Source organism: Asterias amurensis, chromosome 12 (genome assembly GCF_032118995.1).
Source record: "Asterias amurensis chromosome 12, ASM3211899v1".
Classification (NCBI taxonomy): Eukaryota; Metazoa; Echinodermata; class Asteroidea; order Forcipulatida; family Asteriidae; genus Asterias; species Asterias amurensis.
This window is the reverse complement of record NC_092659.1, coordinates 8,628,859-8,655,075: the sequence shown is the minus strand read 5'-3', so window position 1 is coordinate 8,655,075 and position 26,217 is coordinate 8,628,859. Positions and strand designations below refer to the sequence as shown.

At 40.1% G+C, this 26,217-nt stretch overlaps 1 protein-coding gene across 1 annotated transcript in view; it reads left to right on the top strand.

Moving 5' to 3' along the window:
* The first annotated feature begins 1,467 nt into the window (after positions 1–1,467).
* LOC139944742 (telomerase reverse transcriptase-like) overlaps positions 1,468–26,217 on the top strand; it is a 39,926-nt gene continuing 15,176 nt past the window's right edge. Inside the window, exons 1-14 of the mRNA XM_071941803.1 lie at positions 1,468–1,591; positions 2,139–2,262; positions 2,947–3,006; positions 3,785–3,941; positions 5,254–5,409; positions 5,968–6,077; positions 7,495–7,562; positions 9,521–9,800; positions 10,373–10,510; positions 11,144–11,240; positions 22,738–22,775; positions 23,555–23,680; positions 24,496–24,653; positions 25,420–25,516. Coding sequence (XP_071797904.1) covers positions 1,491–1,591; positions 2,139–2,262; positions 2,947–3,006; positions 3,785–3,941; positions 5,254–5,409; positions 5,968–6,077; positions 7,495–7,562; positions 9,521–9,800; positions 10,373–10,510; positions 11,144–11,240; positions 22,738–22,775; positions 23,555–23,680; positions 24,496–24,653; positions 25,420–25,516 — 1,710 coding nt within the window. The 5' untranslated portion in view covers positions 1,468–1,490. The remainder of the gene's footprint in view (positions 1,592–2,138; positions 2,263–2,946; positions 3,007–3,784; positions 3,942–5,253; positions 5,410–5,967; positions 6,078–7,494; positions 7,563–9,520; positions 9,801–10,372; positions 10,511–11,143; positions 11,241–22,737; positions 22,776–23,554; positions 23,681–24,495; positions 24,654–25,419; positions 25,517–26,217) is intronic.

Genomic DNA, 26,217 nt, shown 5'->3' with positions numbered 1-26,217 from the left:
TTTTCTTAGTGGTGACCACATTTCACCCAAACAGTGCGCATGTCCGTCGCCTACACCCTGCATCAAAGTCCCCAAATATTGAATTTAAAATTTAAAACAACTATTTTAAACAAGTTGTCTTGCCAAATATAGCAATTCTATTGAATTTATTTTGACTTTGCAGTGTTTAATATTACCCAATTTAGAGGCAAAGAGCTCTTTTCCCTTGAGCTATTATAGGCGGAGTGATATCCCCGACCTCTTTAAGTAAAGTTTGCACACACACCATGCTCTGGTGGTACCACATTGTTCAGAGGGGTGGCGCAATTTTTAAGAAGGGACCCAATACACACAGATATGTAGAAGTTAGAACATTTAATCAATTAACCGCATTGAAAAAAGGTCCATTCTTATTTTTTAACTACTGAGATGTCTTCTGGGTGACTGATTCAGCGCAGTGCGCCAAACTTTTGGCAGAGAGTTATCGATACGGCGCCCCGACCACGGTGCCAATCGAACTTGCTCTCGCAGTCGTCAGAAACAGCGCCCTCCAGTGGTTTGAGAAGTTCATTGACGCTAATGGCGGCGCCCATGAACCGTCTCGTGTTTGTTTCGATCTGTCGTCTGTCAGTGACAGCATGGTGACAGTGTCAGTGTTTATCATATCATAGACAGTGTCATTTTTGTTTGTTTCTGTAATGCACGTGTAGCTTCTTACACTAACATTATACTGATTTAGGAATAATTTTCCGTACGTCGCCAGCAATTTATCCGCCCTGCCGTTACTTACTCCTTTTCAAATGTGTCATTAGTAGTAGACATCATTACATTAAGCAACCGATAATGAGCAAAGCAGTTACTGACTCAACTGGGTCTAACTCTAACCTTACTGCTAGAACTATTTCGGTTTCGTCCGGCCATCCGGCTATCGTCTACGGGAGACGATAGCCGGACGAAACCGAAATAGTTCTAGGAGTAACTCTAACCTTAACCATGGACTCTGGCTGGAGGTAGAAATAGACTCTGTCTGGTCTAACAAACCTCCATTTAATTTACTAAACCTCAATTTATTAAAATTGATGAAACAAAAATTACTTACTTTACTCCTAAAGTCCTACATACAGTACAGTAGTATTCATGGTATTTGTCACTATTCTATTGGTAGCCCTAGCAGGCTACTTCTAGAAGCTATAATTAATAAGGCTCCCCCGGAGCGGGGGAGCCTTAGTTTCTAGAAGTAGCTCTACTTTTAGGCAAGCATGGTAAGTGTTACTGTTAACTATAATCCTAGAACTATAATGAGGTTGGTTCCGCTATCGTCTTCACTAGTGGAGACGGTAGCGGAACGAATCTCATAGCCCTACCTAGTTAAATTAGCCCACCTTGTTGGGCTGACAGTTGCTACAGAGCCCCAGTTATGGATTTAGATAGAAAAGTATTAGTAATCTTATTTAAAACTTCTCTATTTTGTCTTTAGAATAGATCGTCGTTTGTACATCATGGGATGAGTGATGGAGGTTCTTCAGAAAATCTACCCTAAATTACTTCCTCTTCAGGATTACCTAAAAGGCCTTGGATGTGAGGATGTTGTCCGCGAAGACGACAAACCAGGGCAAGTCAGAAATATTGTAAACAATTGTTACACCTGAAGAATCTTTGTATTGGGATTTCTCTGTTTAAAAGGCACTGGACACTATTGGTAGGCCCCCTACTAGTTACTCAAAATAATTGTCAGCATAAAAACTTACTTGAGAACAAGAAATGGAGAGCTGTTGGTTGTATAAAACATTGTGAGAAACGGCTCCCTCTGAAGTAACGTAGCTTTTGAGAAGGAGGTAATTTGTCACCCAAATATTATAAGACTTCAGGTCTGAATCCTTTTATTAATAGGGCGTCTAAACCACAACAAATAAGGCAACAATTGTGTTTTATCTTTCATTATTCTCTTACAACTTCGATGACCGTTCGAGTCAAAATTGTCACAGATTTTTATTTGTTGCATATGTTAGGATACACCAAGTGAGATTAATGGTCTTTTACAATGACCTCCGGATTAATGTACACCAATTGGAGTGAAAGCATGTGATAAAATGTGATGTTTGCTTTTGTCATAAGTTTGTTAAACTAAAAATAAGATGATTCTTTATTATTGTTTTCAGCTTCAAGATCTTCATGGAGAAAACTTTTGTTGGGGAGAGTGCAAATTGTCCGCAGTTCAGAGGGAAAGTCACGAGTGATTGCCCTGCTGCTAGTCTGGATGACGTCATTCAGGATGCTGTTTTGGTCAGATATGTATCTGCTAGCTTCATCCCCTGACAACACTATCTCCCACACTGCCCCACCCTGCCATTCTCCCACTCTGCCCTGCCCCCCTCGATCTGTCCCGCCTTGCCCTATTTACACCCTGCCCATCCCCACTCTGACCTGCCCCACCCCCTGCACATGGCCCACCCTACCCTACCCAGCACCCTGACCTGCCTCCAGCCCTGCCCTGCCCCCACTCTACCCAGCTCCGCCCTGACCTGCACTACCCTGCAGTGCACGTCTCTGCCATGCTTCAACCCTGCACTGCCTCACCCTGCCCTACCCCTGTCGTGACCTGCCGCCAACTCTGCCCAGCTTTCACCCAGCCTGCCCCACCCTGCCTATCCCAACCAGCCCTACACCACTCTACCCAGCTCCACCCTGACCTACACTCCCCTGCAGTGCACCTACTCTGCCCATCTTCCACCCTGCACTGCCCCACCCTGCCCTACCCCCAACGTGACCTGCCGCCCACTCTGCCCAGCTTCCACATTACCCTGTCTTTTCACATAAAGGTCTTCAGCAGCACTTGGTAGCTAAAATTGAAAACTTACAATGAATGAGCTTTGCTGTATATATCCGTTTGTGCAGGATAACACATTGAAATGCAGTGTTTTATATCACATCAATAAATTACCTTTTTTTGCCCTCAATTTTATTTAGATGATAAAATCAAGAACAAAAGAACAATCAGTGAATGTTTTGACTTTTGGAAAAGTAAAGGTGAGAGGAATTTAAAATTTTACGTCTTGTACAGGTTGCCTATCAAAATTCAAAAAATAGAATTGTTTTTGGTGTGTACAAGCCAAAGTGAGATTACTATACACAATTGCCAGTCATTTTCAGTAATTTTCAGCTATGTTTTCAAATAACGTTGAAGTTTTTGGAATAAAAAAAATGTTAAAGTTTTTCGGAATAAAAAAAAAGAGTAAAAGGTTTTTGGAAGAAAAAAAATTTTAAAGGTTTTTTTTTCAGGCTCAATAATTGACATCTGGATTTAAAAGAAACAAACTCAAATTAAAATCTTAAAGTTTTGAAATAATTTGTTATAACAAAAATCAAACTCTCTGTCACTGGTTCCAGTTGAATGAGCTGAAACAATGCAAAGCATAAATGATCATCACTCCTGATTGCAATGATGTACTGACTTGAAAGACAAATATTGCTTCTTACATGTAGATTCATATGAAAAGAGATAACTCAAAAAGTTAATCACAGTTTTCAGTTGAATGAGCTAAAACAATGTTATTTTATGTAATATGTTGAGATACACCAACTGTGAAGACTAGTCTTTAATAATTACCAATAGTGTCCACTGTCTTTAAAATGAGTTGAAACTCGAACTTGGTTTCGGAACATGAGTTTTACTTCTGTCTTCCGTTACTCTAGTTTTCCTTTAAGTGAAACATAACATGAAATTTTGTTATTTTCATTTTAGTTGATGATTTTATTGCCGTCAAGTGTTCTCTTTTTTGTTATTTTCCTGGTGTTTTCCTTTTAGGAAGGAGGTCAGACAGAGAAGGACAATCAGGATCTTGTTAATGTGAAGCTCTGGAAGATGATGTTAGGCAAGATTGGAGTGGATGTCGTCATGTACTTATTGACCAACACATCTGTGTTTCTTTTTGCCCCTCCATCCTGCTACATCCAAGCATGTGGTAAGCTCGCTCACTCACTCACTCATTCAGTTGACCCAAGTTGTTGTGTTGCCGCATGATTGAGTTGGGCTCGATGTCTGATACAACTCCATCCTGTATAGACCTTATGCACATGACGTCATTTCAGTAGGGCGCCCTCACCTAGAGGTCAGAAGGAGGTTGTTCATTGGCCAATCCTGTGGGCCGGACGTACAAATCTGTGCGTTTCGATTGTTTCGTCACCGTTTTTCCACTAAGATGGCCGCTGGATGACGTCAATGCATAAGGTCTATACAACTGATTAGCTCCTCTTTATTGTTAATTTCTGCATTGTGGATCAGGGTCTTGAGCATGCACTGCCGAATGTTTGAGTTGGACTCGATGTCTGACACGCCACACAACTCTATCCTGCATACAACTGATTAGCTCCTCATTGTTGTTTACTCCTGCATCCTTGATCAGGGTCTTGAGTATGGTCTTGGTGGGTCTTCCGTGGGTGGGTTCCCACATGATGACTCTATTGGCTGTTGGCTCTGGATGCCGTAGGCATTGACCAGCAAGGCACCATATTTTTCTAAATCAGTGCTGGCAGGCTGACAATAGTGGGTCTAGCATTCTAAATCACGTGATGTATGAATGGTCAGAGAGTAGGAGGGTTGACTGTGTGTCGTTGTAGATGCGTTCACTAAATCATATCATATTCATGATTTCAGTTTTAAGGCCTTTGTCCAGTCTGTTCTGGGTTGGCTTGCTTTCTCCCAATGGCTCTCCTCCACTTGGCCCTGTACGTCGCATCCCTTGCATTGACTCTAAGCAGTTCCATGTCATTTGACACGGAGCTCTGCCAAGTCTTGTGTGGTAGGCCCATGGGTGTTGGCCCCACCCGCAATTACGTTGCTCTTGACCCAGTTTGCATCTTCCTTTTTCTCCTAATGACCAAACCAGGGCTGTATGCTTCGTTTTTGAAAGGGCAAGGGCACCAAGGCAATTTCTCTTTGTCAAAGGGCACCCTATGAGGAAATTGTAAAATTCTACTGGAGCATTTCAAGGGCACCAAGGCGATGACAAGGGGCAACGGAGGTCGCCTCCGTTGCCTCTGAAGTATCAGGCCTGCCAAACCCTGTCAGCCTGTGCCTCCTCAATACGGTGCCGATCCCCTCTACTCTGACTCTCCTCCTCAGCTCCTCACTTGACAGCCTGTCAGCCAGAGACACCCCACACATCCACCTGATCATTCTCATCTCTGCTCGTTCCATATTGCAAGTTGCATAACTAGTGTATGATATTATTGTAGGTAAATTACCAAACAGAATCAAATTCGTTACTCTTCCAGGCTTTCCCATCTTTGACCTTTGCCCTTGGCTGGGTCAGAAAAGGAAATGTGAAAAAGAGAAATCCCCTTGGAGACATATGGGGAAGGACATCAGCGTATTTCCCAAGATCTGTGTATGCTACTGCAAAACAGGATTCAAGAGAATCTGGACAGATCGTGAGTAAACCCTTCCTTAAAATTCTTGCCCCAATTTTATAAAAGCTTTCTTAGCACTGACAAGTATTTCTTAGTGAGAAACAGGTTGCCAGCCAAAATAGACTGGCCTCATGGCTTTCAGGTTAGCTAAGTGGTTTCCATCTCTGCACTTAATTTTTGTGGACCTTAGCTTGAAGAATAATAATAATAGAAGCTTCTTATATAGCGCACATCTCCATCACTCAGTGATGCTAAAGGCGCTTTAACATGCAGTATTTCCTGCATGTGGAACTACTTTTGAATTATGAGATCTACTCTTTTTACGTAGCACCATGTAATGGTTTACTAGGTGCACTTTGTTCTTTTACTTGCACTACACAACACACGGGACCTCACAGTTTTACGTCCCTTGTTTAAGGACACACGTGTCAGGACGGGACTCAAAACCATAACTCTGCTGATCAGAAACACAAGAGCTTGAGTCGGATGTTCTTATCTGCTCTGCCACTAACTCGCCGCTGCCCCTACAATGGACAATAAAGGAACATCTCATTTTCTTGGTAAAAAATTATGTTTTAGATGTGTTGTCAACGTCGCCAGCTACAACCCCTGGAGCCATCCTACTTCTGAATGCCATTTTCCCCTTTGGGAAAACAGTAAGGGAATCACTTACACAGAAGAACGTACTGGTGAGAAGATTTTAAAATATTTCCCTTGAAATCTTGTTCAAATTCCAAGGCACAGATTTAAAATCCCAAATTACTTGAAAAAAAGTCTTGGACAGTAAACACCCGGTTCAGACAGGCGCTCAAATGTTGCGCTCAGTACATGAAAAGTTGACGTCTTAAAACTTGCTGGATGCTCTGAAAGTCGTAAGATCGACTATTGCAGTTGTTCGGATTGACTTTGGAGCATCTTAACTGATATAAGTTTTCCTTAGTACAAGTTATTATATGTTTTCTGAACAATGTTATCACATTGTGTTGATTGATGTTCACATGAAATAAATGTATCTGAAATGAAATGAAAACAATGAGAAGTTCGCCTGTCTGAAACCAGAATTAATTTGGGTTAACATAGAGCCGCTCCTAATCTATTTGGTTCAGCCACGACTCTGGAGCAATTATCTAAACTGTGTGTAAAAAAGGCAGTTCACACAAGTGCATGTGACCTCAGTGTACCTGGTAGCATTTCGCATTATGCAAGGGGGTGTGTATAGTCATGATAGTGATGAGTTGACACCTTTCAATCTTTTTAGTTGGTGGGCAGTTCTGAGCGGTTTTACTACTTGCCGTCAACTCGCCGACTTGCTGTCAACTCGCTGTCAACTCATTTTCGTGCCGTCAACTCATTAAATTTACATGAAAAATCTATAAAAGGGGCATGGAAGTGTTAAGTCTGGGCTAAACTCCATATTCTTCATGGTTTTCGGTAACAATTCATTCACAAAAACGACTTTGTGTTGATAAAAAAAAAAAAACAATCATTGACATCTTGTGCTAAGACTAATCATTGTGAAAAAGCAAGATGGCGGCCGACGGTTTTGCGGATTCGAGATAATTTTTTCATGAGAAAAAAAACTTATTCCGAAATATGACCTAAAACTAACGCGAATTCTCTTTGAGCTGATACTTTACATTTCTACATGTATGCTTCTTTTGTGGATTTTAAATGTTTATTGGAGGAGTTGACGGTGAGTTGACAGTGCAGGTGAGTTGATGGCGAGTTGACGGCAAGTAGTAGGACCCGTTCTGAGCATTATTCAAGGGGGTATAGTGAAGAGTAGACACTTATCTTTTTAGTGGGTGGGCAGTTCTGAGTAGAACCCAAGGTTTCTTAGATAGCTCAGTTGGTAAAGTGCTGCATGTTCAACCAGAGATTGTTGGGTAAAATCCCACTCCAGTAAAAAATGTTTTGTTCAACCAAAAATTATAAGGAGAAACACTGACGGCAATGATTATAGATTTTTTTTAAAGACTGGTTGTATTTTAAGTTTTAATTTCATTATTGTATTCTGCTTTGTTAAATTTAATTTCAAATTTCTTTCCCTTTTTTATACCTTGCAAAACTAGATTATATAAAAAGCTGTGTTTTTTTCCTCTTTAGGTGAAAAGAACCAAAAAACGTTTCGTCGCTTTGCAGAAAATTCTGAGAAACCTGCTGACAAATTACAAGTAACTCTTCTCATTTTTAAGTAACTGTTTATGTATACTAATAGGCAGTTCTTATGCACCCATAATCATTGTATCAAAGCTCCTTATACACTTTTAGTACCCCTGTTCATTTGGGCCTTCTAAGCATTCTTGAAACCAGCTCATTTCCTTTGGAGTAATGCAGAACCGGCTGCCAAGTTGGTGCACATAATGGCTTATTATTCATATCAAGTAGCTCAATCCTTCAATGCACAACAATACATAATTATTCACACCAACCTGTGTGACCAGACAAGTACAAATAAAAATTAAGGCACTGACCTCTATTCATAAACCAAGTAACAAAGTTAGCATAAGAACAAGAGTTCACAACCTTTGGGGAGAAAAATGCATATGCATTAGTATATCTGCTCCTGCAAAATAAACACCATACATTAGAATGGGGGGTAATTCTGACACAATTTTTACCCTAGAAAGTACCTGTTTACTCCTGAGAAACATTTATGACTAGGTCTCTTGCCCAAACACGCAAATGTCACTAGGGGGATTCATATCCACACTGTGTGACTCAGCCGTCAGAACTTGAGTTTAAAGTTCTACCTTGAGGCAGTTTATATACGCTACGCATTTAATTCTTCTCAGAAGCATTGTAGTTAAGTGTCTTGCCCAGGAACACAAGTGTCACAACAGGGATTCGAACCCACACTCTGTGACTCCACCTTTAGCACTTAGGTTTGATGCTCTACTTTGTTTACTGTGAGGCAGTTTATATTGGCTGCCATTTGAACTGATAGCACTTTTCTATTTGATTCTATTTCACTACTCTATTCCCCGGATCGCTATTCACACTTGATCCCTTGACCACCGATCTATCCCGGCTAATGGGCATGCCCTGCCCTCTGTAGACTTGACTCAAGTCCCAATCCCGTGCCATCCCCAGGACACTACTGTTTTGTGATGCTCTGCATTCCCAAACCTGTTCCGCATGCGGGACAGGGACTTGACGATGTCGCAGTCGCCTAGTATGTAAATGTATTCACTTATGAATATGTAACATTGTTACGTGATACGTTTTGACCAATCAAACGCACCCAAAATGTAGACTAGTTCATTTGTCATTTGTGGGTTAAGTACTTAGTTGATGATTGAAATACATTTTTTTAATAACCAGTTAATTATAAAAAAAGAAAGCACTAAATGTTCATTTGAATTTAAGTAATATGTTGTAACATACATTGGGGTCGTTTTTTTTCTTAAAATTTGAATTTTGGGAAGTGCAATAAAACGACTTATGACACAGACACCCCCTTGCCTGCTAATGAGTTTACCAGCCCCACGTGCGTGCCGCGTATAGACGCGTGCCTTACAACGTCTTCTACTGTGATGTCACAGAGTATAATGAATATTTTACCGGCGGGCAGCGCTTCCACGCTCCCATTGGTTTTGTACATCTCCCCATTTGGGGAGATTTTCCTATAACAACGTGCAGAGTAAGAAACAACATCGTCAAGTCCCATTCTCGGGACCACATTTTGACGGCGAGCGCGCACTGTACTGTGTATGCTACGTGTTGTTACATAGTAAGTTTGGGTATATGCTTAGGGACCTCTCACACGAGAATGGGACTTGAATCAAGTCTATGCCCTCTGAGGAATAGCTATCCCTGCTCTGGGGTAGGGGTAAGCAGTAGAACCCTGGGATATTCTTGAAATGTCTAACCGCAACCCTATGGAATAGGGACCTTAATGTAGGTAGGGACTTTGTGAAAGTGCGGAATAGGGACCTTCATGTAGTGGGGACTTTGTGAAAGTGTGCGGGGGGTTAAAAACTCCCATGGTCTTCTCAAGGCTGTACATGTACTTCAAAGGGATAAGAGATGCAGTGTGAAAAGGGTTTATGGTGCCCATACACTTTGTTGAACTTTTAGAAATTGCAGTCTATTTCTTGATAAAATAACCAATCTCCAAATCCCTTTCTAGGAAATGCAATATCATCAAACTACTTAAAGCTCACTGTCCAGTCTCAAGGTCAAAGGTCAAGAATGCTTTGCCCTCTGAGATCATGGAGTCATTGGTGAAGTCAAAGGTTGAACCGTGGAAGGTGTTCTTGTTCCTGAGGCGAGTTGTAAAGAGGGTCGTTCCACTTGAGTTGTGGGGATCTAAGCACAATCAGTCGAGTTTCTTCAAGTTTGTGGAGAAGTTCGTCAAGATTGGCCGAAGTTCCAAGTTGAATGTGGAATGTCTCATCGACAAGATGGAGGTGAGTTTGAGTTGTAGTTAAGTTTGGGCGTGAGCTCAAAAGTGAGATTTATTTGAACATTTTGTTAATAAAAATTTTACTTGCAAGGAGTTGTGTAGTCTACAGTTCCAGTCAAGACAAATTTTAGTATTGTGTTTTACATAATACCAATTTGTGTGGACAATTTCTACTAACTAGTTTCCCTGTGAAATTTACTCAAATTGGACTCAAACCCTCGACCTTTGCCATGTTAAAGCAGATGTCTAGCCACTGGACCATCAACATTGCTGAAGCACATAATGTGTGTATAAAGATTGGTAGGATTCGAACCCATGACTTTTGCAATTCTAGAGCAGATCTTTTAGAGGAAAGAGTTAATATATGCAGACCAAAATAACAAGAGTACATTTTCCATGTTGTCGAATTAAGCCAAGACCTGTAGAAAAGACAAACTTCAAATGCCTGTAGGTAGACGAGATGAACAGATAACGAAAAACAAAATTCTTCTCTTTTTTCTCTGATTGCAAAAGCAGATTTATTTTATTCTGATAAATTTTTTTTTTTTTTGGGGGGTGGATAATTATAAATTTTAGACAGCAGACCTGAAGTGGGCCGTCCACCAGGTGGTAAAGGATCACCCTTGTTGCCACTCTGTCGTAATGACCAAAGACAAGATGATAAAGACTGTCATGTCGTGGATCATGTCGCAGTTTGTCATTTCTCTGATCAGGGTAGGTACATGACGAAAAGAAAACTTAAATTACGTTATCATGCTGGTTTTGAAGTGTACCTGGAAAAAACACTAGAATCCTTTATTGCTGATCTCTAAATTTTCAGCCAACTAGATTCCTTGATTTTGATTGATCAACTGACTACCTTTCTTCTTACAGGAAACAAGAGTCCTTGATGTTGGTTGGTCAATTCGTTACCCTTCTTGTACAGAAAATTAGTGACCTTCATGCTAATTGGTCAACTCATTCCCTTTCTTCTTACAGCCAATTGGTTTCCTTGATGCCGACTGGTCAACTCATTATTTTACCGCAAACTAGTATCCTTCATGCTAATTGGTCAACTCATTACCTTTCTACTTACAGCAAATTTGAATCCTTAATGCTGATTGGTCAACTCATTACCTTTCTACTTACAGCAAATTTGTATCCTTACAACTGATTGGTCAACTCATTACCTTTCTACTTACAGCAAATTTGTATCCTTAATGCTGATTGATCAACTCATTATCTTTCACCTTCTATAAACTACAATGGTTGATTATGATTGGTCAAGTCACTATCAATTGTTCAGGTAATAAATTTCCAAAAGTTTAGTCTGCTGGAGTGACCCATTTTACTTTTATTTTTTGCTAGAGTGCCTTCTACATTACAGAGACATCAACATCTCGCACAGGCATTGTCTACTACCGTAAAACCACATGGAGTAGCCTGGAGAAGCTGGCATTGGAAGGTGAGATTTTTAAACAAGAGGTACACCTTAATAAAAAAAAAGCAGCCTACAACTCGTGTTCTCCGACCATCTTCTACCGCCCACCTGGAATTCAACTCTGGTCCTATCCCTCGCACTCACTATGGAAACCGATCCTTCTCAATCGCCACTCCCACTCTTTGGAACAATCTCCCCCTTCATATCCGTGCCTCATCTTCACTGGACTCATTTAAAACTGCTCTAAAAACAAACTTATTTAAATCCATCTAGTCTGTTCAGTTTCTGCTATTTCATCCCACTTTTAATTGTCTTTCTTTTGTTATCATACACTTCCTGTTCAGCGCTTAGAAACCTTGTTAAGCGCTATATAAATGCATGTTATTATTATTATTATTATCTATACTATTAAAAGTGTAACCCGCGCCATCTTGGATTGAAAATTAGAAGGTCCAGTGGCATGGCATCCTTGTGGAAATCAACACGGTTAAGTGTGTGAAATTCAATAGGTTTGTGTGGTTTCAGACGTCGGGTTGCAAGTCTACAAAACCCTGACCCAAACTCCCACTTACAAGTCATCTGATTGGAGAAAGTTTGGGCAGTGACCATGTGTCAACCACTGGTCGATGTTGTTACCAGACTTCCTAGAAATCTTTCTGACAGGCGACTCATTGGACAGTGTTTCGCAGATGGTTCTCCGGATTGGTTCACTCATTGCCCCTTGCCTGCCCACCCGCCATTCGATCCGCCCTTTTTGGTCGGGTTACTTTCATGTTGTACTAAGCATGGTTTTCCGGATTGGTTCATTCATTGCTGCGCAGGGTCGAAAGGGTCGAAGAGGCTGGGTGCCAGGACAAAACCGAAACCAATCTCACGAATTTGCATTGAATGATTGAAGTAACTCACAGATTGATGTTTCGCAGGCGACCATGTGTTAACCACTGGTCGATGTTGTTATCAGACTTCCTAGAAATCCATCTGACAGGTGACTCATTTGTTGAAAAGATTAAATGGAGAATATTTATTTTAAAAAACATTCACTTCCAAACGGCATGAGAATTATCATGATGGACAAGGATGGGATCAAACGGAAGCTTTATAATTTGCAAATATTGGGTAGGGCCGGCTATAGGTTGGAAGGTGTCTCAGGGAACTTTACAATTAATAACATTTTGGGGTGGGGGGGGGGGGCCTTACGCAAGGGGCCTTACGCAAAGAGCCTATAACCGCTCCTTACATTCTGGTCAGTGTATTGTGAGTGGTGTGGTGTTTGGTTTTGAGACAGGCCACATGTTGCTTGGTGAAGGAGGTCGCTGTGGGACCACTTCAGGTTGAAAGTGGGTGGCGACCTCGGACTTACAAAAATTTCCATACAGAAATGGCACTATGGATGCAAAACGTATCTTGCTGTTTTTAAACTATGGACGCTATCTTTTGCCAGTAAACTCAAATGAGTACTTGAATACCGTTTTATAATACGGTCTATTCATGAAGGTACAGTGTTGCAGTTTCAGAGTTTACCCAATCACGGAAGTTTGTGAAACTTATACACGTACGACAAAGGCTGTTTTGAAGCTGTAAAAAAGAACTTTGCATTTGGTCAAACTTGTTAAGCAAAGTTTCCTTTTGAATAAGTCCATTCACAAAATTGGTTAGAGCAGTGTGTCGGTCAGGTCTCAGAGTGTACATTTTGCCAAATCCATTTTGTAGCCTAATTTAGCACTCGGCCTGTTATTAACAAAAGAGACCACATGCGGCTGAATGGGGTACATTTTTAGGAGTTTGTCTATTGACCCAAACTGGACGTAACAAACCCTAAAAAAAACTTGACATGCTTTCTGAAAGTGAAATAAAGTTAGAGAAAATTAAGGAGTGAGAATGAATTAATCGTTTTTTTTTAGTTTGTACGATATAGGGTTCCAGAGATATGGAATGTATGGAGGTTTGTTCCTATAGAAGCGTGAACATGAACGCGGTCAGAAATTGTGTCGTTGGTCGTTAAAATTTCGCGAGACGCAATAAGCCCAAAGTGACAATAAACAAAACACTTTTCTGACGTTCACGTTTAGTGATCCCGTAACGTGCAGCCTATTGACCAGAAAGTTTACAAGACCAATTCAGATGAGCATAAACTAAAAAGAGGCCTACGCTCTATCCGCCCCCCTCCCCCCCCCCCCGAAAAAAACCCAAAACAGTAGATAAATTAGATTTGTGGCACACAGCATGTTCCGAAAACTCGCTTTACTTTTAGTGCTATAGCAACGCTATGTATCGTGGGACGTGAACATGTCATTTTTTGACGATGTTTTTAAAAAGGAAATGCAAGCATTATGAATGTACAATGTATATTGAGTGTGTGGGGAAAGTTTTAGTAGTGTTGTACAAAAGAAACTTTAGTTATTGATGGCTAACGGTCAGTTTCACCTATCAACGCTGATTTGAAAAACGTGTAGCGTTAAGGAGGCCCAAAATATTAGACACCTATAAGGGCTCACGGGGGAGCCGTACAGTTTCTCAGAGATGCCAAGTCCAGAGGGCAGCTATGTGTGAGATTTTTCAAAACTCAACCATACACAAGTCAAGGGACACTTCACAACCATACACAAGTCAATGGGAATTGACACAACCATAAACAAGTCAATGGGACACTTCACAACCATACACAAGTCAATGGGAAACTACACAACCATACACAAGTCAATGGGAAACTACACAACCATACACAAGTCAATGGGAAACTACACAACCATACACAAGTCACTGGGAAACTACACAACCATACACAAGTCAATGGGAAACTACACAACCATACACAAGTCAATAGGAAACCTAATACAACCATACACAAGTCACCAGGACACTTAATACAACCATACACATGTCAATGGGAAACTACACAACCATACACAAGTCAAAGGACACTTCACAACCATTCACAAGTCAATGGGAATTTACACAACCATACACAAGTCAATGGGAAACTACACAACCATACACAAGTCAATGGGAAACTATACAACCATACACAAGTCAATGGGAAACTACACAACCATGCACAAGTCAATTGGAATTGACACAACCATACACAAGTCAATGGGAAACTACACAACTATACACAAGTCAATGGGAAACTACACAACCATACACAAGTCAATGGGAAACTACACAACCATACACAAGTCAATGGACACTTCACAACCATACCAAGTCAGGGGGAATTGACACAACCATACACAAGTCAATGGGAAACTACACAACCATACACAAGTCAATAGGACACCTAATACAACCATACACATGTCAATAGGAAACTACACAACCATACACAAGTCAATGGACACTTCACAACCATACACAAGTCAATGGGAATTACACAACCATACACAAGTCAATGGGAAACTACAAAACCATACACAAGTCAATGGGAAACTACACAACCATAGACATGTGTATGGTTGTGAAGTGTCCATTGACTTGTGTATGGTTGAGCTTTGAAAATACTCACACATAGCTGCCCTCTGGACTTGGCATCTCTGAGAAACCATACACAAGTCAATGGGAAACTACACAACCATACACAAGTCAACAGGCCACTTAATACAACCATACACATATCAATGGGAAACTACACAACCATACACAAGTCAATGGGAAACTACACAACCATACACAAGTCAATAGGACACCTAATACAACCATACACACGTCAATAGGAAACTACACAACCATACACAAGTCAACGGACACTTCACAACCATACACAAGTCAATGGGAATTACACAACCATACACATGTCAATGGGAAACTACAAAACCATACACAAGTCAATGGGAAACTACACAACCATAGACATGTGTATGGTTGTGAAGTATTGACTTGTGTATGGTTGAGCTTTGAAAAATCTCACACATAGCTGCCCTCTGGACTTGGCATCTCTGAGAAACCATACCGGGTCAATGGGAAACTACACAACCATACACAAGTCAACAGGACACTTAATACAACCATATACATGTCAATGGGAAACTACACAACCATACACAAGTCAATGGACACTTTACAACCATACACAAGTCAATGGGAATTGACACAACCATACACAAGTCAATGGACACTTTACAACCATACACAAGTCAATGGGAATTGACACAACCATACATACGTCAATGGGAAACTACACAACCATACACAAGTCAATGGGAAACTACACAACCATACACAAGTCAATGGGAAACTACACAACCATACACAAGTCAATGGGAAACTACACAACCATACACAAGTCAATGGGAAACTACACAACCATACACAAGTCAATAGGACACTTTATACAACCATACACATGTCAATGGGAAACTACACAACCATACACAAGTCAATGGACACTACACAACCATTAACAAGTCAGGGGGAATTGACACAACTATACACAAGTCAATGGGAAACTACACAACCATACACAAGTCAATGGGAAACTACACAACCATACACAAGTCAATGGGAAACTACACTACCATACACAAGTCAATGGGACACTTCACAACCATACACAAGTCAATGGGAAACTACACAACCATACACAAGTCAATGGGAAACCACACAACCATACATAAGTCAATGGGAAACTACACAACCATACACAAGTCCATAGGACATCCAATACAACCATACACATGTCAATAGGAAACTACACAACCATACACAAGTCAATGGACACTTCACAACCATACACAAGTCAATGGGAATTTACACAACCGTACACAAGTCAATGGGAAACTACACAACCATACACAAGTCAATGGACACTTCACAACCATACACAAGTCAATGGGAATTACACAACCATACACAAGTCAATGGGAAATTACACAACCATACACAAGTCAATAGGACACTTAATACAACCATACACATGTCAATGGGAAACTACACAACCATACACAATTCAATGGACACTTCACAACCATACACAAGTCAATGGGAAACTACACAACCATACACAAGTCAATGGGAAACTACACAACATACACAAGTCAATGGGAAACTACACAACCATACACAAGTCAATGGGAAACTACACAACCATACACAAGTCAATGGGAAACTACACAACCATACACAAGTCAATAGGACACTTAATACAACCATACACAACCATACACAAGTCAATGGGAAACTACACAACCATACACAAGTCAATGGGAAACTACACAACATACACAAGTCAATGGGAAACTACACAACCATACACAAGTCAATGGGAAACTACACAACCATACACAAGTCAATGGGAAACTATACAACCATACACAAGTCAATGGGAAACTACACAACCATGCACAAGTCAATTGGAATTGACACAACCATATACACAAGTCAATGGGAAACTACACAACTATACACAAGTCAAAGGGAAACTACACAACCATACACAAGTCAATGGGAAACTACACAACCATACACAAGTCAATAGGACACTTAATACAACCAAACACATGTCAATGGGAAACTACACAACCATACACAAGTCACTGGGACACTTCACAACCATACACAAGTCAATGGGAAACTACACAACCATACACAAGTCAATGGGAAACTACACAACCATACACAAGTCAATGGGAAACTACACAACCATACACAAGTCAATGGGAAACTACACAACCATACACAAGTCAATAGGACACTTAATACAACCATACACATGTCAATGGGAAACTACACAACCATACACAAGTCAATGGACACTACACAACCATAAACAAGTCGGGGGAATTGACACAACTATACACAAGTCAATGGGAAACTACACAACCATACACAAGTCAATGGGAAACTACACAACCATACACAAGTCAATGGGAAACTACACAACCATACACAAGTCAATGGGAAACTACACAACCATACACAAGTCAATGGGAAACTACACTACCATACACAAGTCAATGGGACACTTCACAACCATACACAAGTCAATGGGAAACTACACAACCATACACAAGTCAATGGGAAACTACACAACCATACACAAGTCAATGGGAAACTACACAACCATACACAAGTCAATGGGAAACTACACAACCATACACAAGTCAATAGGAAACCTAATACAACCATACACATGTCAATAGGAAACTACACAACCATACACAAGTCAATGGACACTTCACAATCATACACAAGTCAATGGGAATTTACACAACCATACACAAGTCAATGGGAAACTACACAACCATACACAAGTCAATGGGAAACTACACAACCATACACAAGTCAATAGGACACTTAATACAACCATACACATGTCAATGGGAAACTACACAACCATACACAAGTCAATGGACACTACACAACCATAAACAAGTCAGGGGGAATTGACACAACTATACACAAGTCAATGGGAAACTACACAACCATACACAAGTCAATGGGAAACTACACAACCATACACAAGTCAATGGGAAACTACACAACCATACACAAGTCAATGGGAAACTACACAACCATACACAAGTCAATGGGAAACTACACAACCATACACAAGTCAATGGGAAACTACACAACCATACACACGTCAATGGGAAACTACACAACCATACACTAGTCAATGGGAAACTACACAACCATACACAAGTCAATGGGAAACTACACAACCATACACAAGTCAACAGGACACCTAATACAACCATACACATGTCAATAGGAAACTACACAACCATACACAAGTCAATGGACACTTCACAACCATACACAAGTCAATGGGAATTTACACAACCATACACAAGTCAATGGGAAACTACACAACCATACACAAGTCAATAGGAAACTACACAACCATACACAAGTCAATGGACACTTCACAACCATACACAAGTCAATGGGAATTACACAACCATACACATGTCAATGGGAAACTACAAAACCATACACAAGTCAATGGGAAACTACACAACCATAGACATGTGTATGGTTGTGAAGTGTCCATTGACTTGTGTATGGTTGAGCTTTGAAAAATCTCACACATAGCTGCCCTCTGGACTTGGCATCTCTGAGAAACCATACACAAGTCAATGGGAAACTACACAACCATACACAAGTCAATAGGACACTTAATACAACCATACACAACCATACACAAGTCAATGGGAAACTACACAACCATACACAAGTCAATGGGAAACTACACAACATACACAAGTCAATGGGAAACTACACAACCATACACAAGTCAATGGGAAACTACACAACCATACACAAGTCAATGGGAAACTATACAACCATACACAAGTCAATGGGAAACTACACAACCATGCACAAGTCAATTGGAATTGACACAACCATATACACAAGTCAATGGGATACTACACAACTATACACAAGTCAAAGGGAAACTTCACAACCATACACAAGTCAATGGGAAACTACACAACCATACACAAGTCAATAGGACACTTAATACAACCATACACATGTCAATGGGAAACTACACAACCATACACAAGTCAATGGGACACTTCACAACCATACACAAGTCAATTGGAAACTACACAACCATACACAAGTCAATGGGAAACTACACAACCATACACAAGTCAATGGGAAACTACACAACCATACACAAGTCAATGGGAAACTACACAACCATACACAAGTCAATAGGACACTTAATACAACCATACACATGTCAATGGGAAACTACACAACCATACACAAGTCAATGGACACTACACAACCATAAACAAGTCAGGGGGAATTGACACAACTATACACAAGTCAATGGGAAACTACACAACCATACACAAGTCAATGGGAAACTACACAACCATACACAAGTCAATGGGAAACTACACAACCATACACAAGTCAATGGGAAACTACACAGCCATACACAAGTCAATGGGAAACTACACTACCATACACAAGTCAATAGGACACTTCACAACCATTCACAAGTCAATGGGAAACTACACAACCATACACAAGTCAATGGGAAACTACACAACCATACACAAGTCAATGGGAAACTACACAACCATATACAAGTCAATGGGAAACTACATAACCATACACAAGTCAATAGGACACCTAATACAACCATACACATGTCAATAGGAAACTACACAACCATACACAAGTCAATGGACACTTCACAACCATACACAAGTCAATGGGAATTTACACAACCATACACAAGTCAATGGGAAACTACCAAACCATACACAAGTCAATAGGAAACTACACAACCAGACACAAGTCAATGGACACTTCACAACCATACACAAGTCAATGGGAAACTACACAACCATACACAAGTCAATAGGACACCTAATACAACCATACACATGTCAATAGGAAACTACACAACCATACACAAGTCAATGGACACTTCACAACCATACACAAGTCAATGGGAATTACACAACCATACACAAGTCAATGGGAAACTACAAAACCATACACAAGTCAATGGGAAACTACACAACCATAGACATGTGTATGGTTGTGAAGTGTCCATTGACTTGTGTATGGCATACACAAGTCAATGGGAAACTACACAACCATACACAAGTCAACAGGCCACTTAATACAACCATACACATATCAATGGGAAACTACCAAACCATACACAAGTCAATGGGAAACTACACAACCATACACAAGTCAATGGGAAACTACACAACCATACACAAGTCAATAGGACACCTAATACAACCATACACACGTCAATAGGAAACTACACAACCATACACAAGTCAATGGACACTTCACAACCATACACAAGTCAATGGGAATTTACACAACCATGCACAAGTCAATGGGAAACTACACAACCATACACAAGTCAATAGGAAACTACACAACCATACACAAGTCAATGGACACTTCACAACCATACACAAGTCAATGGGAATTACACAACCATACACATGTCAATGGGAAACTACAAAACCATACACAAGTCAATGGGAAACTACACAACCATAGACATGTGTATGGTTGTGAAGTATTGACTTGTGTATGGTTGAGCTTTGAAAAATCTCACACATAGCTGCCCTCTGGACTTGGCATCTCTGAGAAACCATACCGGGTCAATGGGAAACTACACAACCATACACAAGTCAACAGGACACTTAATACAACCATATACATGTCAATGGGAAACTACACAACCATACACAAGTCAATGGACACTTTACAACCATACACAAGTCAATGGGAATTGACACAACCATACACAAGTCAATGGACACTTTACAACCATACATACGTCAATGGGAAACTACACAACCATACACAAGTCAATGGGAAACTACACAACCATACACAAGTCAATGGGAAACTACACAACCATACACAAGTCAATGGGAAACTACACAACCATACACAAGTCAATGGGAAACTACACAACCATACACAAGTCAATAGGACACTTTATACAACCATACACATGTCAATGGGAAACTACACAACCATACACAAGTCAATGGACACTACACAACCATTAACAAGTCAGGGGGAATTGACACAACTATACACAAGTCAATGGGAAACTACACAACCATACACAAGTCAATGGGAAACTACACAACCATACACAAGTCAATGGGAAACTACACTACCATACACAAGTCAATGGGACACTTCACAACCATACACAAGTCAATGGGAAACTACACAACCATACACAAGTCAATGGGAAACCACACAACCATACATAAGTCAATGGGAAACTACACAACCATACACAAGTCCATAGGACATCCAATACAACCATACACATGTCAATAGGAAACTACACAACCATACACAAGTCAATGGACACTTCACAACCATACACAAGTCAATGGGAATTTACACAACTGATACAAGTCAATGGGAAACTACACAACCATACACAAGTCAATAGGAAACTACACAACCATACACAAGTCAATGGACACTTCACAACCATACACAAGTCAATGGGAATTACACAACCATACACAAGTCAATGGGAAATTACACAACCATACACAAGTCAATAGGACACTTAATACAACCATACACATGTCAATGGGAAACTACACAACCATACACAATTCAATGGACACTTCACAACCATACACAAGTCAATGGGAATTGACACAACCATACACAAGTCAATGGGAAACTACACAACCATACACAAGTCAATGGGAAACTACTGAACCATACACAAGTCAATGGGAAACTACACAACCATACACTTGTGTATGGTTGTGAAGTGTCCATTGACTTGTGTATGGTTGAGCTTTGAAAAATCTCACACAGAGCTGCCCTCTGGACTTGAGGCTCTCCCGTGAGCCCTTATAGGTGTCTAATATTTTGGGCCTGGTGTATGACGCCAAGCATAAATATTGAGAGAGGCGTATAACACCCTCACCCACATTACATTTCGAAATATTTGTGTAAAGGATTTTCATCATCTAGCGGGGTGCCGCGCGAAGCGCGGCATCCCGCTTGTTATTATTTTTAATAATAAATAATAATAATAACCAAATTTATAACGCGCCTTTTGCCAAAGGATACAAAGCGCCAGGTATTTTTACTGCAAGGAGTGGGGCGAATTTTGAGATATAAGACCTAATCCTTAAGCACCATGTAATGGTTTATTCACACAGTCTTCAGATGGTCTTGTTTATGTTCAGGGATGGAACATGCAATTGGTAATTCTATACACTGACAACAAAACGTAAACCTTTAATAATAATAATAATGTTAGCGCATTTTCCATATACATGTTCAAATGCGCTTGACAGAGAAATTGTTAACAGAACAGGTGAGTTTTGAGCAGTGTTTTGAACATATTGACAGGTTGTTGATTACGAAGAGATATTGGGAGTTTATTCCACAGTTTGGGAGCGGCAGTAGTGAAGGCTCTATCACCAAGTGTGGGTTGCATCTTGGGAGATGGGTGGTTCAGTGTGATGCCTTGGAAGCACCTCATATAGTATATTCAATAATAATATCAATACGCTTTACATTAGTACCCTGATCATTGGGCCAATAACATTCTTGCAATCTTTCTCAGCTCCCTAGAGAGCATACATCCTCGAGCTGCAGATGGTGCTCCAGTGGCTTTTCAAACACAATATCAACCTCTACCCTCGCATGTACCCATTTATACTCCTGTGTGAAGAGAAGCAAGTGAAATGTCTTGCTCAAGGACACAAGTGTCATAGCAGGATTTCAAACCCACACCCTGACTAAATCACCAGAACTTGAATTTCTAATCCGCTCAGCCATGACACCCCAATACAATTCATGCTGATGCTGCGCTTCTCCAGAAAACTGTCTAAAATACAGTCGAAGATAGCAAAAATAGCATTTAAAAACCACATTCAAAACCAAACACAAAATCATTTATCTAGAGATACATTATGAGGTTGTGACAGAGGCACCACTTTAACGGCATGCAAAGCAAAAGATCTTAGAATCGCTAGATTGATTTTTTAATTATGTAATTTTCAAAACTTACATTTTACTTGTTTTTTAGATTGCAGAGCTTCTGGAAAAATTAAAGAGATAACAAGTGTAAGACTTCTTTTTTATTTGTTGTTAATTTTTATTCATAATGCAATTTGTCAAACTGCTTTTAAAAAGAGGGTGCTCATTAATTGTTTATGGTCCTTTTATGCTTGTGTTATTTAATGATATATGTCTTAACAAGTAGAGGATTGTGTTGGATTAGGCTATTGCAAAAGAACCTACGTTGTATCATAAGTTTTCTTTTTTTGTGTTTGACTTAAAATGTTTTACAGAGTATTAATTTTGGTTTTAACATTACACTGATGTGTGTTAGCACTGTAAAGCCCTATACTCAGATCTTTGCCAAGTTCTGTGGAAAAAAATCACAGGCATATTGACTCGGGTGGGATTCGAACCCACGACCTTTGCAACCCTAGAGCAGTGTTCTACCAACTAGACCACAGAGATTGCCCGGTAACCAGAGGCTGTTTGAATCCTATATTTTAGCCTCCAGAAAGTGAAAAAACGATTACACATATTTTTGCATGACTTCGATGCACAACAAAAAATTAATAAATATAATGCTTACTGAGAGATAAAGTCCAAACGCGAAGTTAGATGAACAAATTTCTCATCAAATATGACATTTGACATTTATGACATTTAAGTCTTCTACTATCATCAACAAAAACCACAGCACCTCATCAAGTAATATTTTATGGGAAGCTTTCTTCCATCAGTATATATTTTCAAACTGTGCGAGTTTAATGTAAATCTGTGCACATTATGTTTTGTGTCCAACAAAAACCTATCCAAACCCTTTTAAGTTTGCTTCTGATTTACAGAGGGAAGCCGAGAGTTACTTGTCGGTCAGTGGAGTTCAGGAATGTTCATCGCTTCGATTCATTCCTAAGAAGAACAGTTTGAGGCTGATCACACTGCCTGCAAAAGGAGCAAAAGCTGGCCAAAAGGTTTGGCTTGATTTCTATAATAGTCATAATAATAATTTGGGTGGCTAATCATCAAGTTGCTTTCAGCTGAGAAGCTGAACAGACCGATCCAGTAGGCTCTGCCCACGACGCACTTGTGAGCAAGAACACGTGGGGCTCTCCAATGCCTTTGTGCACAACTCTGCCACGCGCGCCAAGATACGCGCACGCATGTCGGACCTTGTTTGTCAGACCTTCGTTGCGTTGTGATTGGTCAATATGCAATGGGGCGGAGCTTAATGGATCGGTCTATTTCCAAGGACGGGACTACAATATGTTCGAGAAGCAAGCATGCAAGGGCACCTCTAGCAGCCAGCCACATTGTCCCATATGAACACGGTGCCAGACATGTAAAGTGTTTGATTTATCCAGGCGGGTGAGGAAGAAAACCTGGAGGGCCCAAAGAAAATCCTCAGGATAAAACCAATGCACAACTCTACTCAAATATTGACTTAGTTGAGAATCGAACCAGGGCCACATTGGTGAGAGGCGAGCTTTACGCACTTGCTACCCATGCTACCTATGCGGGCATGCTACATGCCATCCCTCCTTCCTAACTAAAGTCTGTTCACTTTGATGCAAATCAAATCTTGTTTCAAAATGTTAGTATAAACAAATCTTCTTAATGACAAGGCATTTATAACACATTTTTTCCTTTACTGTAAGAGACCATTTTCACTCTGTTTCCATAGCTAGCTTATTATTATTTTTATTTCTTTTGGTGGGGGGATGTTTCCTTTTTGGGGGGTGGGTGGGTGGTCCTGACTTTTGTTTAATTGTGTCCTTTTAAACTTCAGCCTCGCAAAGTCCACAACCCGTTGGAAAACATTTACAATGTCTTAAGAATGTTCCGACACCATACTCCATCTCAACTCGGCTCATCGCTCTTTGGAGTCAGCGATGCGTATCCAAAGTGGAAGCGGTTTGTCTCGGAGACCAGGAAGCAGTCTGACAGGTAATGCCGTAGTCTTAGCCTGAAAGCATTTGAATTGCCTCTAGCCATCTGGCTAGCTTGAGGGCCTAGTGGTATGCCATCTGCTCTAGCATTAGAGTGTCGCGACCGAGTGGTTAAGAGCATCAAATTCAAGTTCTGGTGCTAAGTCACCGGAGTGTGGGTTCGAATCTCGGTTGTGACACTTGTGTCCTTGAGCAAGATACTTTACTATAATTGCTTCTCTTCACCCAGGGGTATAAATGGGTACCTGCGAGGGTAGAGGTTGATATTGAGAATGAAAAGCTTTTGGAGCGCCGCAGCAGCTCGGGCTGTATACTCCCTAATGGGAGCTGAGAAAGATTAAAGGGAGTTTTATTGGCCCAATGACCAGGGGACTAGTGTAAAGCGCATCGATATGGTTTTTTGTGAAATGCACTATATAAGAATTTGTTATTCTTATTATTAAAGGTCAATGGTTTGAATAACACCCAAGTGATTTGCCTATGGATTCTTTTTTTCATAGAACTTTGGAAAGTACTGAAAATAAAGTAATTTATACAAATCTGTGTAAGGGTAAAAACAAATAATATTCTTTATCCCAAATGCAAAAATAACATCTACTAAATATGAAGAAAAAGGACCTCGATATTTTCTAAGCAATTTGTTTTATGGTCTGTTAATGGCTTTAAAAAGTTTGGCTTAAGTGGTTATACCATGTCAGTAATTGCTGTAAAATTGTTATTTTTTGTCTTATTTTTGGTTGCATTATTTTTCAACCCCGACGCAGGCCTCTTTACTTTGTGAAGGTGGACATCATGGAATGTTTTGATTCCATTCCTCATTCTGAGCTCCGTGGTGTGATTGCTAATGTACTACGAGCTAAGGTAAATCACTCAGTCACTGTGTATTTTCAGTAAAACTTTGCTCAGCAGCAAAACATTAAAGATGCTATGTCAGATTTTTGGCCCCAAACATTGAAAAATAGAATTTCTTTTTAGTGAATGGTACCACCTGTTCTAACGAAAAATAGTTTAACTTTTACTTTTAATGGTCTTATAAAACACATAAGAATTGGTCAGGTGATATATTGTCGGGATCCCGACAAAAACTAATTTTGAGCAATGGCTCAAATGAAAGCTTGTAACTTTCTTGACCCCTATCAAAATACCTATTGAATTTTAAATCAACATGTTTGGGTCAAATCGGCAAAAAAATCTGACATAGCATCTTTAACTCTTTCAATGCTAATGTTGTATTTACGATATATTTAATGTATACCAACATTTTTTCATAAATCATACATATTCGACCCAGTTATCCCAAGGGGGCATTATCACTCAAGAAGCACTATTGACTGTGGGATATACCAAGGCAACACAAATCAGAAAGATACACTTTGTTTGGTTGGAAATATTCTTTTTTGTGTTTACACAAAAATCTAAAAAAGCTGTGCATTTTAGGTTCAAAACACACAAAAGAGCGGGCACCGAACGAGTTGGCAATATTTCCTGTTGAAACAAGTCTACAAAATCCTACCCTTGTCTGAAATGTTCTCCCCATTGTCCCCTGTCACTTAGCATGACAT